Genomic DNA, 18,230 nt, shown 5'->3' on the forward strand with positions numbered 1-18,230 from the left:
GGAAAGCAAATTTAAGAAAGTCCAGTTGCCTTTTGAAAAGCACCTTTGGGACAACCATGACCTGGATGACTGAGAAATCTCCATAGACGTTTCATATGTACCTATGAAATGAATGCCAATCCTATGTCCTTAATTTCTAGTTTCATTAACTGGAAAACTCTTTGTCCTATAAGATTTGAGACTAGTAAGACTTATTTAATATGGGTAACATATTAAAGAATATTAATAACACCCATGGAAAGCATCAAGTTAAGGATGGTGATTATAACAAGGAAATTTAGGTCCACTTCAGGTGTAGGCTTAAAGAAGTCTTCACAGGCTACAAGTTTTACTGGTATGAAAAGAAACGCAGCAAGAAGGAGAAGATCTAACCAGCAACAAAGTTCCAAAATCAAGGAATCATATCATGAATCAAAATCACTTGTGCTTATCTCCAAGCGCATTTTTAAAAAAGCTCACTACACAGCTTGATTTAACTTGAAAAGCATAAATATGACATTGGTGGTTTCCCAAACAGCATCCATTTATATTATCATCTAAAAAAAAATCTTTCAATAGGTATCTTTGCACTCACTGGACATTTTTTAGAGCATGTCATCTCAACTAATGGGACAAAGTGGATGTGGGAACCTTCCAGCAGTCCAGGCTAGGAACCCGCCGGACTCCTTCACCTGGGACCACCATAAGTAGATCTCTCTTTCCACTGGAGCCCAGCATATAGAGTCCCGGGTCTCCAATTCTAGAGCTGTTGGTCGAATACCGTGTCTGCCATAAATCACATGTACACATAGAGGCAAATAGGAAAAATTCACCCAGGAATTGTGCTTTCAAATCAATTCAGAAAACCTGCAACAGCTGGAAGGAAGAGAGCTGCAAAAGAGGCACTAAATTCAAACACTCTTCAAAGCAGTTACGGAAACCAAGAGGGGAAAACATTTATCGTTTTGAATTTTCTTTCCTACGTATTGATTTCCCCCAAGCAACCTCATTGATCCAAGTTGAGTGCTCACTACTGCTAAATAGTGATAATTCGAAATGTTAAGGTCTTTTAAAAGCAAACATTTTATTTTGAATAGGTGAGCACTTCTATGTACCGTTAGAGGGTTTTGCTTTGAGATTTTGAAATACTGAGATAAGAAATCACCAAATAAGACACAAATGTGCAATTGAATATGTGTTAAGAATTACAATTCTGTTCAGACAATTTCTGTGTGTCTTGTAACTTTCAGCTGGGTACAATCCTTCAGGCCTGTGCTGAATTCTGCCATTTATACAATAGCATTTTTTCCTGCCATTTATACAATAGCATTTTTTTAAAGAGCAAAATAATTACTGTATTCCAATGGTATTAAAAATTAAAGGACAACCTGACATTCCTACAAATGCAATTCACTTCAAATTTAATTAAAACCTCATTAAAAAGAATTAGAAAGTTTGGTTTTAATAAAATATATCAAATGATAATTTAAAAATAGGTTTCTACAGCTCTCTCTCTTCTTCAGTGCTGCAGGTTAACATTTTAAAACTTAAAAAACATGGCTTTGACTGACATCTTCTTTAACTAGAAACCCCAACATTTTCATTTATTATACTTTTGCCATTTAAGATTAATGTAATCATCATCGTAAACATCATTCTTGGAAACAGCACATTTAACTACCCATAATAAAGCAGGGAATACTAAAAATGGCTGGAGTAATAAAGTTTCTGTTAAGAACTTGCTTCTTGCAATAATGTAAGTCAGCCTCCCCAAACTGATGTTCACCCACTCCCATAATTCACAAATGTGAAGGTCTCCTAAGTCGCCTTGATGGCGAGATGGGCGGTTTATAAATTTAATAAATAAATAAACATATTCTTGTGAATTACATGAGTTGAAGAACAATGCATGTATAGCCCTACCAGATTGGAAGACGACTGGTGTAAAGGATCCATCCACCTGTAGGCTGAGAGTTTTTTTTCCCAAACGCTTAACAGCTCAAACATACCAATGAAGGATCAGTTCTGTCCTCTAGAGCAGGGGTCTCCAACCTTGGTCCCTTTAAGACTTGTGGACTTCAACTCCCAGAGTTCCTCAGCCAGCTTTGCTGAGGAACTCTGCAAAGGGACCAAGGTTGGAGACCCTTGCTCTAGAGATTTTTGGTCTTCTTGGGAACTTAACGCTTCCCGCCTCCCCCATTTTACTATCCAGCCCAATCAAAGTTGGAAAGGCTTTTCTAGTATTATGTCCACCATCTCTGACATGTACATTTGAAGATGGAATTGTTTCAGAGGTGGGATACACAGCTTTTTTTAAAAAAATGAAATTACCTTAAGGCCCTTAAATAGGTTTGCTTTCTAGGGTAGCAGTTACAGTCATGTGAAAAGGAAAATATACCTCCTTCAAATTCGATGGTTTTACGTATCAGACCTAGTAAAAAAATCATCTGGTCCTTGTTGCTTTAGTTGCGAAGTTGTGTGCGACCCCATGGACAATGTTCAACCAGGCCTTCCTGTCCTCTACCATCCTCTGGAGTCCATTTAAGCTCACGCCTACTGCTTCAGTGACTCCATCCAGCCACCTTGTACTCTGTCGTCCCCTTCTTCTTTTGCCCTCAATCATTTCCAGCATTAGGCTCTTCTCCAGTGAGGCCAAAGTATTTGAGTTTCCTCTTCAGGATCTGGCCTTCTAAAGAGCAGTCTGGATTGATCTCCTCTAGGACTGATCGGTTTGATGGCCTTGCAGTCCAAGGGACTCGCAGGAGTCTTCTCCAGCACCAGAGTTCAAAGGCCTCAATTCTTTGGCGCTCAGCCTTTCTTATGGTCCAACTTTCTCAGCCATACATTGCAACTGGGAACTGCAATTTGGTCCTTTAGCAGTTCTTAAAAGTAGGTACATGCAACCTCACATGAACAACAGCACATGACATTTTACACTATGTCCTCATTTATTTTACAAAAAGAAAGCCAAAATGGAGAAGCCATGTGAGAAAAACCTTTGAAGAATGTCCTGTCCTGATATGTAAAACCGTAGAACTCAAAATGGGTGTAGTTTCTTTTTCACATGACTGTATGTCTGGAAACAAAACAAAAACTGTTCCTACAACCACAGTACTATATAGTGTACAGGTAGTCCATCCTTGATTCACATCAATTTGTTTAGCGACAGCTCAAAGTTATAATGGCTTATAGTGACTTATGACTGCTCCTCACACTTGCGACCAACCCAGCATCCTCATGGTCACACGATCAAATTTTGGACCCTTGGCAACTGGCATGTACTTACAACAGTTGCAGTATCTGAGGTCATGTGATCACCATCTGCAACCTTCTCAGGCAGCTTCGGACAATCATAATCAATGGGGAAAATCCAGATTTGTTTAACAACTGCATTACTCACTTAATGAAAGTGTACCCTGAAAACTTCTCAATGGTGATTTCCAAATAAATATTTGCAATCAACTTTGAGAAAACATGGTCTTAAAGCATGTACTGACTTAATTTTGAAATTTTATTTTTCTCTCTCAAAATCTTCTGTGGTCCACAGTCTCCTGTAGATTTCGTGATTTACTATGGATTTTGATATAGCAAATCCTTGATATTTGCAATTTGCCACTTTTTCCCCTGGGACAGCTAACCTGAAGCTTCAGTACCACTTGGCTGCTAGGGGAGTAAATTTAGTTTTTGTGTTACCAATGAACATAAAAACATTTCATACTTACCATCTGCAGATAAGTGGGCATGTCTCATGTATGCTTTGTCTATTTCTAGAAAAGCTTTAATCAATACTAATTCCATGTTGCGTTCCTCAGAGAGAAATTCTCTAAAAAATAAAAAGTAATCAAGTTAAAGTCTTGTCTGAAGGAACTAACCATTTGCCCTCATCCATAAACTATTACATATCAATTATTCAACTGGTATGGCTTAAATCTTGCAATATTCACAAGGGGCCTCATGGATTGCAACTAGACATACTAAGAGAAGCTTTCATTAATAATTCAACTATAGCTGTTCAGCGCCCAATATGTCAAGATCGTTAATGTTTTTGTTTCACTTTCGAACAGAATATTGCATGAGTCCTACCATGAAGAAGAAGAAGAGAGCCGTGAAAATATTTGCAGATCCCTCGCATCCTGGACATAAACTGTTTCAACTCCTACCCTCAAAACGACGCTATAGAGCACTGCACACCAGAACAACTAGACACAAGAACAGTTTTTTCCCGAAGGCCATCACTCTGCTAAACAAATAATTCCCTCAACACTGTCAGACTATTTACTGAATCTGCACTACTATTAATCGTTTCATAGTTCCCATCACCAATCTCTTTCCACTTATGACTGTATGACTATAACTTGTTGCTGGCAATCCTTATGATTTATATTGATATATTGATCATCAATTGTGTTGTAAATGTTGTACCTTGATGAACGTATCTTTTCTTTTATGTACACTGAGAGCATATGCACCAAGACAAATTCCTTGTGTGTCCAATCACACTTGGCCAATAAAATTCTATTCTATTCTATTCTATTCTATGATGATTTATAAAGTACGATTTATATTTTTGCATGTGTAAATCCAACCCTACATAGCTTATTTAGGAAACCATGCTTAAAACATATGGCTTTGTGTGGTATGTAAATTCAGACATTATAATCATGACATCCTAGCTGAGATCTACGTCTTAACAAGAGTGAATTCTTCCATGGTATGTCATTGCCAGTTCCGAAGCAAACACAACTTCCAGCAATAGTAAGAAGAATGGTCATACAGAACCCCCAAATCACTTCCCAATATTAAGGTTTGAGCATTAATTTCCCTAATCCGCTAATTCATTTGGCACTCCCGAGAGAGCAAAATAGCAATAGCATTTAGACTTATATACGACTTCATAGTGCTTTGCAGTCCTCTTTAAGTGGTTTACAGAGTCAGCATATTGCCCCCAACAATCTGGATCCTCATTTTACCAACCTCGGAAGGATGGAAGATTGAGTCAGAACTGAACTCCTGGAGTGAGCAGTGAGTTAATCTGCAGTACTGCAGTCTAACCCAGTGGTGTCAAACTCGATTTCATTGAGGGCCGCATCAGGGTAGTGTTTGATTTCGGAGGGCTGTGGGGAGGGGACGTGCGGGGGGGGGGATGTGTTTGACACAGGCTCAAGATGCGATTTTTCCACTCTGCTGGCCAAAAACGGGCCGTGCGGAAGCCCCGTCAGGCCAGTTTTTGGCCGGCAGAGTGCTGCAGAAAGCCATGGAGGCCGAAAATCTGTCGCGCGGGGGCTGCACGCAGGCCCCCCACAGCCCATTTTGGCCAGCAGAGGCACCGCAGGCCAGTCCTTTGATGTTTCCAGGTACCCCGCGGGCCAGATTTAAGCACCCCATGGGCTGGATCCAGCCCATGGACCTTGAGTTTGACACCCCTGGTCTAACCACTGCGCCACCAAGGCCCTTAAACAAACACTAGAAGACAGCATACATGGATTAAAACTGTCCAACATAAGGAACCGATTGGCCCTCCTACCTACGGGGCCATCTCACTAAGTACAGGATAGAGTTTAATCCACCTTTGCTTTTCATTCTGAGGTCACTTGGAACAGATGTCAGGATGGTGACGAAAGAATAATCAGAAGACCTGAAAATTAAGGCATAGACATGGCTGCCTTGTGATCAGCTTGAAGATGCCTCACTAACAACCTTTCCTGAAGGTCACCTTCTCATGATACAGTGCAACCTTCCTGGGGCCTCCTGGCTTCATGATGATCTGCTCACTTCAACACTGATTAAAGCAGTGTTTTCGATCTTCTGGTACAAGCCCTGTCACATGCCCAACTATGGTGATAATGAAACAGCAACTGGGTCCGATCCAATTTCTACCAGCTGGTTTTCAGCAGACACAGAAATGCCTGCTGAGAACTTTGGACAGCAGGAGTAACCAGGCACATCAGTTCATATCATGAGTGACCCCTGGCTTACACATGCAGTGTTATGGTCCAATGTATTAAAAGAATGCCCCAGCTGAAAGGTGGCTTATGTAGCACAGCAACACTCGCTAAAGAAACAAGTTTACCTACTAATACCTGTCACCACCTCCTGTTTCTGACCAAGCAAACTACAGTAGTGGCCGAAATTGTGGAAACCTTTTGTGGAAAGTGTATTTTCTAAAACTAGCTAATAACAGCACTTTTTTTGGGGGAGTAGTACCCTAAAATTATATATCAATGGAAAGATAATTTAATTAAGAATGTAATGCAGTAACTTTTATGAAGGATCTGCTATTAGAATAGCAGTTACAGTATAAAGAAGAAAAGTGAAACACGGAGAAAAAACGAGATATACAAAAATTATCACCATGTCAGTTAATGCTTAGTTGGGTAACCTTTAGCATGAATTACGGCCTTATAACATCTTCCCATGGAGTGAACCAAGTCTTTCAGTTCTGCAGCTGTTATCATGTGAAACCAAGATGGAATGATTGATTCTACTAACTGGATTTTATTGCTGAGTCGCTTCTGACTAACAAGTTTCCTTAGTCGGCTCCATAGATTTTCAATTGGGTTAAGGTCTGAGCTATTCCCAGGCCATTCTAGCAGTGGAATAGGATTATCTTGAAACTCCAAAAAAAGTGGTGTTACTAGCCATCAAACCTCAAAAATACACTTTTCCCAAAAGGTTTCCACAATTTTGCCCACTACTGTAGATAACAAGAGAGTTTAAATGAGGGCGGACAGGTAATTAGGCAAGAAAATCAAAACAGCAAGAATTAGAATAACAGAATGCAGGAAAAGCAAGTTATTGAGAAGCAAAGCACCCAAGAGCTAGCAAGAATATTTGCATAGCTCCTATTAAAATAGAAGAGGAACAGTTTTTTTTTCTAATGCTTTACTAGAAAGCTTCCACCTGTCCTAATATACAGGTAGTTCTCAGCTTACAATCATTCATTTAGTGACTGTTCAAAGTTACAACGGCACAGAAAAAGCGACTTATGATTGTTTTTCATGCTTACGACGTTGCAATATCCCCACGGTCACACAACCAAAATTCAGATGCTTGGCAGCTGACACAACTTTATGGCAATTGCAGGTTATGTGATCACCTTTTGCGACCTTCTAACAGGCAAGAGTCAAAGGGAAACCAATTTCATTTAACAACCGTGTTAGTAACTTAACTGCAGTGATTCACTTAACAACTGTGGCCAGAAAGGCCATAAAATAAGGCAAAACTCAATGAACAACCATCTGGAGTTTTGCTCCATTTTATGAACTTTCTGGACACAGCTGTTAAGTGAATCACTGCAATCGTTAAGTTAGTAACATGGTTGTTAAGTGAATCTGGCTTCCCCATTGACTTTGCTTGGCAGAAAGTCGCAAAAGATGATCACGTGACCCTGGGACACTGCAATCGCCGTAAATATGACTCGGTTGCCAAGCCTACAAATTTCGATCACATAACATGGGGATGCTGCAATGGTCATAAGTGTGAAAAATGGTCATAAGTCACTTTTTTCAGTGCTGTTGTATTTTCAAACAGATCCTAAATGAACTGTTGTAAGTCAAGGACTACACACACACACACACAAAACTAAGCAAGTGAGCACTGAATGTCTTTCTCCTTTCCTTTACAAATCCACACACTCGACTCACTGAATATATTTCCGCATGTACTTGTTGCAGAAATCAGCTGCTGCCACCCCGCCGTGCCCATCGAAAATGGCAAAATACAGGACCTCCTCCGTCAGCTGGGCGTAATCGAAACGGTCCTCGTTTTCCTTCCGTTTTCCAATATGGGTGGCACAGCCCACGTTGGACAGGCTGACCTTGGGAATCAGCTTCCCATACTTGATGCTGGGTGGGAGCAAGATGGGTTCCTCCAGGCGGTTGTCCCAAATCCCAAAGGAATCCCAGGTGGCGGGGCAGCCGCTCCCATCCAGATCGAAACGCGAAGCCTTCCAGTCGTTGGTGGAAATTTGGCACTTGGGGCTGAGAATTGTACAAGATGTAAGCAGGGCTCTCTGCAGCTGGTGGCCTCTATTCCGAACCAGACTGATTAAGGCAGCCGTGGACATCACTCAATGCCAGAGATGGTGATGAGGAACAAGACAGTGGGAAGGAGACCTGAGGAAAGAAAAAACAAAAATGAAACAGAATTGATATCCAGAACATCTGTCCCAAATATAATTAAAAGATAAAGTCTCTCATAAATTGAGCTCACATTTCCTTGGCAGCAATATGGACGTGGTTTCCATGGAAACCTCTTGCTGGCCAGGTTCTTTAACTGCTAAACTGTAAATTGGCTGCTTGGCCTCGGCTTAACGTGTTATGGATGTAAACCATTATTTATAAACCATTATTTTTTGTTTGTATAATGTGTTCTGTTGATACAGCCAACTGGCAATTATTCAATGAATAAAGAGAAAGTGGTCTAAGGCTCAAGTCCACGAGTCCTTCAAGCTGTTGGGATGAAGAGAGGCAGCTTTACTGGAAGATTCCCACCTTGTCCCATGGATCATGTGTTCTTCTACCTTATTTTGCACATGGAGTCAGTAGGAAAAAAGTTTAAGACTCAACAGTTAAGAATAAAGGTTGGGGGAACTGCCCAGTACAAGTAGTCCTCCACTTATAACCCTTTGTTTAGTGACCATTCAAAGTTACAACGGCATTGGAACAAGTGACCTGCAACCAGTATTCACATTTACAATCATAATAGCATCCTGATAGCCGCATGATCAATTGTGCGATTAGCAAGTATTCTGGACAAAATCTGTTTAATTTGTACATAATTTTAATCTTGTATTTTACATTTTACGTGACATAAAATGCCTTGTTTTAATTGTGACATAACCAAACAAGCCAAACTGCAGTGTCCCTGGGTCATCTCGATTGCCATTTGCAACGTTCCCAGCCGGCTTTCAATAAGCAAAGACAATGGGGGAAGGCCATATTTGCTTCGCAACCATGTAATTAAATAACTGCAAGTGATTTTGCTTAAAAAACATGGCAAAAAAGATCGTAAAAATTCACTTAACAACCACCTTGCTTAGCAATGGAAGTTCTGGCCTCAGCTGTGGCCGACAACAACTGAGGACAACATGTAAAGCAGAGCTATCTGATAAAACTCTTCCAAGGCCTACAGTAATCTTCTCCTCCCCATCCACCCTCAAAGGATTACCTAGTAAGAGTTTTAACAGATAGCTAGTCGCTCCAATCCAGTCATCTGTCAATGCCAGCTGCCAGCCCCAGCCATGTTGTGGTGATGGGCAGATTTGTTTCACACCAGGTGGTGAAGTACAGAGAAAGGTTAAGGACAGTCAAGCCAACAACTTTCACCAAGAGCTTTCCCTTCACACTTCCTGCACATTTGAAATCAGGACAAGGTTATTTGGCAGCAAGTCAGAACAGAGGCTATTAAAACACAATATGGATGGATGCTACCGGTAGTCTTCTGCCAGCTCAGCCATGTAGAAAAGGCTTGCAAAATTACTCATTTGGAATATATTTAGCTGTTTTTAATGTGTGAGAGATTTATTTTTATACAGTATACAAGCCAATCCAATTAAGGGAGAAGACATTTTCAGAAAGAAAATGCTATTTCCTTCTTAAAACAGAGAGAGAATCGACTGTCTCAAAGCCATCCAAGTTGGCTTTTGTGTCTAAGGCTCCTAATCCATCATCTTAATTACTAGACCAAACTGGCCCTTATCTTTTTATGTGTATATCAGGACTTCTAAAACAGTTTTCTAAATCTATATGGTAAACAGTCTCTTAATGATTTTTGTGTTTCTCTACAAGGCCAAGAAATAAATATTATAAATATCTCTATCTCTCAAGTAAACCTGAGGTCAATGCTGTTACTGAGAATTTAGAGTAATTAGAGTACTTTAACCTCAGCTTGGGTAGTAAAATAAAAAAAATGCTCTTACAATGGCAGATCAAACATTGAGTAATCTGTGGCATTTTTTGCCTTGAGAATAGAATCTTCCAGTCACCACTCAAGAGAAACTTAAGGGAGCAGCCCAGCACCTAAAGAGTTAAAATAAGTTCCGTGGAAGTTTTTTTTTAAAGTTATACAAGAGGAAGGTGAGGAAATCAGAACAGTGACCTTGCTTGCCAAATTCTATCAAGCATGACTAATGGAAATTCTTCAGGAATATAGCTACATACTCTATAGACAGTGGTTCTCAACTTTTTCTTCACCGGCGCGGAGCCCCTTTAAATACCTTCTGTGACCACAGACCATGGGCATGGACCACCAAGACTTATCATATTTTTCAGATTATAAAACACACTTTTCCTACCCAAAAAAGTGGGTGGAAATGTCTGTGCATCTTATAGATAGAATACGGCCGTTTTTGGCCTCCCGAAACCCCCACATGCATGTTCCAAACACCCCCCCATGTCCCATTTTCACCAAAAACTGGCCCATTGCATGAAAGGTCTGGGAAGCCTGGAGAGTACTCCTGGGGGCTAGGCAGGGCAAAATTGGGACCCGGGGGGGGGGGGTTTCGGGAGGCCAAAAATGGGTGTGTTTTTGGCAAAAACGGGATGCGCAGAGGGTTTGGTAGGCCTGCAAAGTGTTCCTGGGGGACGGGGAGTCTGGACGCACGGAGGCCAAAAACTTTTTTTTTTCTTGTTTTCCTCTTCGAAATCTAGGTGCATCTTATACTCCAATGTGTCTTATACTCCGGTGCGTCTTATAGTCCAAAAAATACAGAAACTCAAGATTTAAACCATAACATTCAAGCCTTCACGGACTCTGTGACAGAGGGTCCGTGCAGCCCCCCCAGGGGTCCGCAGACCACAGGTTGAGAATCACTGCTCTAACTTCTCTCAGGATCAGAAATATCTCAGTCTTGGCAAAAAATGGGTGGGAGAAAGTGCCTATGTTAAAGAGAAAATCTGTACTTCTCACTAAGTTAAAAAAAAAAAAGCACAAAATTGTTTCTTTGCTTCATTGTCCGTTCCCTTCAAACTTAGTTGTTTTGAAAATTTCCAAAGACACAAGTGATGGAGAAATACAGCTTTCTTATTTCATATAATCTATTTACAAGTCATGCAATTCAGAGATACAATTGCCTTCTGCCGATTTCAAAGACTGGAATGCAAATAAGCTGGTTATAGCGTGTGACTCAGTTCTTTGAGAATGTACTTGCAACTATTATTCAGAATTTCACATGCCTAGAACTTGGGATCTGTACAGTGGCTTTGACAATAACTAATCTTGAATCAAAATAAGAACACTAGCCAAATAATAGTGTAGGGTTTGTGTGAAGGGCTGGGGAGATTGTTAATCACCATCAAAGGGATATTTCTATTCATCCTGGTAGGTGGTAAGCAGTAAAAGTTTAAAGAATTCTCTCTTTTTTAGTTCACTATGCATTTAAACAATCACAACAATATTTTAGTAATTAAAGAACTTAGAACAACTTTATCACTTTGAATGTACATGAATCGGCATACATTAAAATGAAATTTCATTGCATACAGCTCTTAAAAGGTCTCCAACTTTAATATACACTATATAAACATGACAAAATAAATAAATACTAAATTATGCATATACCCACATATATTATATGACACAGAGAAACAGCACAGTCTAGTTCAGATGTATACATGTAAATGGCGAGAGAAATGAATCTTGCGACTTTGCCAGACGGATGGCACAGGGAACAAAGCAGTGGTTGGTTTCTACCGGTTCGCCCTGGTTCTGAAGAGCCAGTAGCAGCAATGGTGAGCTGAGAGGGAACTGGTTCACTCCGACTGTCAGCTGCGCCCTGCCGCCCATCCCTGCGTTATACTTACCTATATTCGGTTGTTTTTAGCCCAGCTGAAAGGCGCCGCAGAGTGGATTACCTCGCCTCAGCTGTTCCGAAATGCGATGCGCTTTTGCAAAGCGTGTGTGTGAAGCGAACCTGTGGTAACACCAGTTGAAACCCACCACTGGAACAAAGCTGTTACAGAATCTGGTAGTCCTGCTAGAAATACTTCAAAAACTCCTCCCAGAGGTTACTTGCATGCCAAATCAACTAAGACACATGGAGAGTTTTTTTCCTTCGTGCCATCACTCTGCTGAACACCTAATCCTCACAGTAACTATCTAATGCCTATGTATAGTTACACATGTAGAATTGTTGTAGTATTATCCTTCTTTACTACTCAGAATAATGATGTTGCTTTGCCTCTACACTGACAGATTCTGCACCAGAGACAAACTCCTTGCATATCTAAGCACACTTGGCCAAATAAAGTTTTCGATTGTAAAACACAATAGATACCAGCACCATAATTCCAGATTATTTCTTTATTTAGCGTATTGGCATTTAAATAGGTCATGCAACCACCGAGATACAAATTATTAATTTAAATAAAATGTCAATTATTCCAGTAGCTTTAAACTATGATACACTCCATGTTTTCATTTTTATTTTTAAATTGGGATATACCCATATCAGAAAAATGTAAGTCAGGTCAAAACTGAGACAACTTCTGGGATGTTTCTGCAACTTCCCAATGATCTCTCAAAAGTGTTAACCAAGCTGTTTAGCTTCCAAGATTTTGAGGAAGAATGTAAAAGCTGTTAAGAAAGGAATAATGCTATTCTATAGAGCCATGATGGCAAACCTATGGCATACATGCCACAGGTGTCACACGGAGCTATATCTGTGGGCATGCAAGCGTTGCCCTAGCTCAGCTCCGCCAGCCGTTTTTCAAGTCTTACGGGCCCATCGGAAGTCAGGAAACGAGCTGTTTCTGGCCTCTGGAGGGCCTCCGGGGGGTGGGGAAGGCCATTTTTGCCCTCCCCAGGCTCCAAGAAAGCCTCTGGAGCCTGGGGAAGGTGAAAAACAGGCATACCAAACCCACCAATAACCATTTTGCCATCACGTGCCAAAAGCGGGGGGAGTGCAGGAGAAGCGAACGCATGCGCAAGGGGGTTGGGGTGCAGGGGGCATTGAATTATGGGTGTGGGCACACACGTGCGTGACCCCCTGCACAACCTCCACTTTTGGCACTTGACGGCAAAAAGGTTACCCATCAGTGCTATAGAGGATAGGGAGAGCCAGTCTGGTGTAGTGTAAGGATTAAGGTATCAAGTTAGAAACCAGATGAGTCATAGTCCCCACCTTAGGAGCAAAGTCAACAGGATGACCTTGGGCCAGCCACAGCCCTCTCAGGACCAGGAAGGAAGCAATGAAAAACCAGTCTGAAAAATCTTGTCAAGAAAACTGCCTTGTGTGGGCAGTCACCACAAATCAACGCTGACATAAAGGCGTACATACCTAAAAATCAGAGGATATCTAACCACCCACAATTACTGAACACAATGCAACTTAGCTCTCCAAAAACAATGCAGTTCTTCGCCCCTCAATGAATAAAACCAAAACAGTTTGTGTGTCATGTAACGTGTCGTATATGTGGGTATATGCTTAATTTTGTATTTATTTAGTCATGAATATCTACTATCTATCTGTCTATATATTGGAGGTGGTGACCCTTTGAGAACTTTATGCAACAAAATTTAAAATTTAATGTATGCCAGTTAGTGTATATTCAAAGTGACAATACAGATATTCTAAGTCAAACTTCTGGCTATTAAGCCACCTTTCCCAATCTGTAGAAATTCTCAGTCATCCAGGTCATAGTTGTCCCAAAGGTGCTTTTCGAGGAGGCAACTGGGCTTTCTTGGTTGGTTGGTTTTTTTCTTTTTGAAGACGTTTCGCTTCTCATCCAAGCAGCTCCTTCAGCTCTTACAGATTCCCCATTATCCTGTCAGAGCTGAAAAGGCTTCTTGGATGAGAAGCCAAACGTCAACAAAACAAAACAAAACAAAACAAGAAAGTCCAGTTGCCTCCTGAAAACGCTCCTTTGGGACACCGTTCCTCAATGTATTAACTTCTAGGGGACCAATATTATCAGCAGCCAAGCCAAAACCAGACTGTACATGACAACCCCAGCAAGTAATTTAAAGCAGGGCGCAATTCAAGTTAATTCTGGATTTCAATGTCACGCGATTAAGAGATCTTCAGCTGGGTTTAAAAAAACGAAGCAGAACTCCGCGTACGGTGCCGCACAGGGCAAAAAGCTCCGCGTCCCGACAACCAAAGCCAAGCAAGCTCCTCCTCACGTGTCAAAAGAGGAAGTTTAAGCACCCAGGCGCGCCTCTTGAGAGCAAGCCACGCAACCAGCATCAGTGCAAGAAGAGAAGAATAGAATAGAATTTTTTATTGGCCAAGTGTGATTGGACACACAAGGAATTTGTCTTGGTGCATATGCTCTCAGTGTACATTGTTGGAAGAAATGTCCATCTAGGTTCAGTTCCAAGTGGGGAAAAAGACACCGGAAACATGGAGACTACTTGGAAAGATGGTTTAATGGTAGACAGGTTCACGTGGTTTGAGTTCCTGAACAGAAATGGGATGAGATACTGAATGTGCCTTGGTTTTATGCTTTCTCTGAGCTTTGAACTGCCTGCGGCACAGGAAGAGTATCCGGATTGGTTGTCAGACTCCCAGGAGATGGGGGGGGGGTGTTTAGCTAGCCTTGTTGGCTGATGTAATCTTCCCAGGTGCCATGTGGTGAGTTTCTGTTGCTAGATGGGTCCTATTGTGTTGCAGATGATGGTCCATTGACAAAGGTGGGGAGAAGGGGGGGGGGGCAGGGAGCTGCTTTGTCCTTAAAACATGTTTCTCCATTTCTCATCCAAGGAAATATAATATTCTGCCCTTTTTAATATTTCCTAGAATATTTCATTCTTCTAGGAAGGGGTGGGTGCTAACTTCCTACAACATGAAAGAAAAGATACCTTCATCAAGGTACAACACTTAATTGTAGTCATAGGCTACAAATAAGCAATCAGGAAACAATATCAGTATAAATCTCAAGGATACAAGCAACGAAGTTACAGCCATAAGTGGAAAGAGATGGGTGATGGCCCAGCCTTCCCAGACTGAGCACCGCCTTCCAGGGTCAGTCTGTAAATCCTCGAGCTGGCGCAATCCTCGATTGCTCGCTGGGCCTTCCTCTTCGGGGCCGAAGCGAGCTGAGCGCCTTCCGCATTCTCCGAAATAGTCAGAGCCCGTCGTCCACTCGCATCCCCGCACCTCGCTTGGCAACAGAGACGCCGCACCGTCCTACTCGCCTTCTCGAGGCTGCCTCTCGCGTCTGGCTACGCGGCGCCTTCCAAAACCTTGGAAATGCACGCAGCGCAACAGAAAAAAAAATATCAAGAAGGCGTCGCCGCTCCCCATCCCTGGACTTCAGCCAAGTCACAGCGGGCTTGGAAAGCCAAAACAGTGAAGAATTCACAGGAAGAATTCAGTTTGGTTGCCCAGTGACAAAATTTACAGAGTTAGATTACGATTTATCGCAATTCTATAGCCGCGCCCATCTCACACAATGCGATTCTGGGTAATCAAATATAAAAAAAACAGGGAAGAAAGCATCGACTATGTTAAATAGCTGAAATGCAGCGCCGCGTACAATTTTGCTCTCGCCAGATGTCTTTTGGAAGGGGAACCTCACAACTCCCCCCAACGTGGGAATTGTGGAAAATGACGTTTCCATCTGGAGGGCGCCAGGTTGCAAAAGGCCGCTTAGGCAGCGGGAAGGAAGTCCCAGTTGAACTTCGTGGGGCGGCTCGCAGAAGCCGTGCGAGAGGGCGCGCGTTAAAAAAGGCAGCGGGGGAAAGAGAGGCAATTACAAAGAGTTTTACAAACGATCTTTATCCGGTTACATGATAACTCATTCATGCTTGCTGGCTTGCTTGCCCGACAGGAAAAAAATGAACCCTCCACGTTTTTTGCAAGACCGGCGCTTCGATGCATTTCAATTCATTTCAATTCCAATCCGCTTCAAGTCGCGCGCATTTGGAGTCCCGAGTAAGTAGGACATGCATTTAACGTTTAAAAAAAATACTTCAAATTGCTAGAAAATCAACCCTCGGGATGCTTCACAGGAAAAAAAGTCTTCCGTGTATTAGAATAGAATAGAATAGAATAGAATTTTATTGGCCAAGTGTGATTGGACACACAAGGAATTTGTCTTGGTGCATATGCTCGCAGTGTACATAAAAGAAAAGATACGTTCATCAAGGTACGTTGGAAGTTTTTGGAAGGAAGTTGGAAGTATTACTTGGAAGTTTCGACCCCCTCCACTGCAAGAATCAGATGGGAGGTGCAGGTGACCCCCCTCGAATCTGCCCCCCCGCGCGCCCCAAAATTATGGGGATACGTCGGCAATGCTTCCGAGTCGATAGGCAGGAGCGTTTTTCAGCGGAGAGGCAACCTTCCATCCATGCATTCCCCACCTAATGCAGCAATTGCTCCGACAGAAGCCAATTAAGGCGGCGGCGTCCTGATGCAATTCAAGGCAACTCGGCGTATCCGCGTAGTAACCACGAGGCGACACGGAGCAGAAAGGGCAAAGCTACTTTAGAAAGATGGGACGGGGGAGGGGGGGCAGCGAGCTACGGTTCTTCTCCCCCCGGCAGAGCATCCCTCCCCTAGGACCAGGGGGGGAGGGCTTGGGAAACACCCCCCCTCCCATTTACTCCCATTACTCCCACTACCCTTCCACCACGCCGAGCGAGCAAGAGACTCGCGGCCTCGCCCAGGATGAATGGAAAGCGCGCGGCTTCTACGGTACCTGGCACTAAGCGCCTCTCTTGGCGAAGCGATGCGTAATTACGCGGCAGGCGCAGCCTCTCCCGTTGGGACCCTTCGGCTTTTTTCTTTCCCCCTCCCCTCCCGGCGGAGCGACGGCTGTTAGACTGATGAAGGTCCCTGACAAATCTTCCAGCTCTTTCCTCGACCGGCGAAAGGCGCAGCCCTTCACCCGCGGCTCTTCTGCCCTACGAGTAGAGCTCGGCGACCCGCCTCCTTTCGGCTCCCGGGCCCAATGGCGTTGGCTGCTGCGATCGAGCCTCTGTCCTTCCTTCCTTCCTTTCCCTTCCTTCTGACAGCCGCGCAGTGTAGGAGGCCTGCGCAAGCAAGTGATGCAACCGCCGGCGGTTCAGCCTCCGGGAGAGGCGCCGCCCGACCCCACCCTCGGCCGGAGCCAATGGCAGCCGCGCGCGAACTCCTGCGTTGGGCGGCTGTGGTGTTCCTTCTCCTCCTGCCTCTTCTTTGAGGCCGTCTCCGGCCTCTTGCTCTGGGCATTGAGGGAGGCGCGTTAAAAGGTCCTGCTTGCGAAGGGCGGGTTGGAAGAGAGCAGGCGGGCCGCTGCGCCTGCAAAGAGAGAGGCGCAACTGCCTGATGGTTTTCTTGGCTGTCGCCAAGTTCTCGGCGGAGAGCTGAAAGGAAGCCACCTATTCTTCGAAACACACGGAGTAGCAAGAAACCTCCCGTGGAAAGTACTCAGAAAAATGGGGATTCGAGAATACAGTAGTCCTCGAATTATGACCGCAATTTTTTATTTGTTTATGTTTTTCAATCATATATAGATGACAGGTAAAAGTGCAAACATAATTTGGATACATGAAAGGAGTAAGTAAAAAAGGAATATTAGGACAGGACAGTAGGCACACGAGTGCACTTATGCACGCCCCTTACAGGCCTCTTGAGGAATGGGGTGAGGTCAACAGTAGAGTTTAAGCTTAAAGTTTTGGGGGTTTGGGGGAGAAACCACAGAGTCAGGTACTGCATTCCAGGCATTGACCACTCTGTTACTGAAGTCATATTTTCTGCAATCAAGTTTGGAGCGGTTTACCTTGCGTTTGTATCTATCATTTGCTCGTGTATTGTTGTGGTTGAAGCTGAAGTAGTCATTGACAGGTAGGACGTTGTGGTAGAATTGGACCCAAAATGTCTGTTGTTAAGGGAAACGATTAACAGATTAACAGAGTTGGAAGGGACCTTGGAGGTCATCTGGTCCAAGCCCCCGCTGCCCAAGCAGGAGATTCTACAAACCTAAGACTGTCCATTGTCGACCTCACCCCATTCCCATTCCAGGGCCTCTGGTGGCTCAGCAGACTAAGTAACACAGCTGCTTGCAATTACTGCAAGTTCAAGTCCCACCAGGCCCAAGGTTGACTCAGCCTTCCATCCTTTATAAGGTAGGTAAAATGAGGACCCAGATTGTTGGGGGCAATAAAACTTGACTTTGTATATAATATACAAGGGATGAAGACTATTGCTTAACATTGTAAGCCGCCCTGAGTCTTCGGAGAAGGGCGGGATATAAATTCAAATTTAAAAAAAAAAGAGGTCTTTAAGGGGCTTGCATAAGCACACCAACGTGCCTACTGACCCTGTCCTA

The 18,230-nt window shown here is 43.1% G+C and overlaps 1 protein-coding gene across 1 annotated transcript in view; it reads right to left on the reverse strand.

Annotated features, from left to right (window-relative positions):
• PPM1K (protein phosphatase, Mg2+/Mn2+ dependent 1K) overlaps positions 1–17,062 on the reverse strand; it is a 29,731-nt gene extending 12,669 nt beyond the window's left edge. Inside the window, exons 1-3 of the mRNA XM_058192926.1 lie at positions 16,620–17,062; positions 7,623–8,093; positions 3,702–3,802 (exon numbers count right to left, since the gene is read on the reverse strand). Coding sequence (XP_058048909.1) covers positions 3,702–3,802; positions 7,623–8,044 — 523 coding nt within the window. The 5' untranslated portion in view covers positions 8,045–8,093; positions 16,620–17,062. The remainder of the gene's footprint in view (positions 1–3,701; positions 3,803–7,622; positions 8,094–16,619) is intronic.
• Between the last annotated feature and the right edge of the window lie 1,168 nt (positions 17,063–18,230).

Source organism: Ahaetulla prasina, chromosome 8 (genome assembly GCF_028640845.1).
Source record: "Ahaetulla prasina isolate Xishuangbanna chromosome 8, ASM2864084v1, whole genome shotgun sequence".
Classification (NCBI taxonomy): domain Eukaryota; kingdom Metazoa; phylum Chordata; class Lepidosauria; order Squamata; family Colubridae; genus Ahaetulla; species Ahaetulla prasina.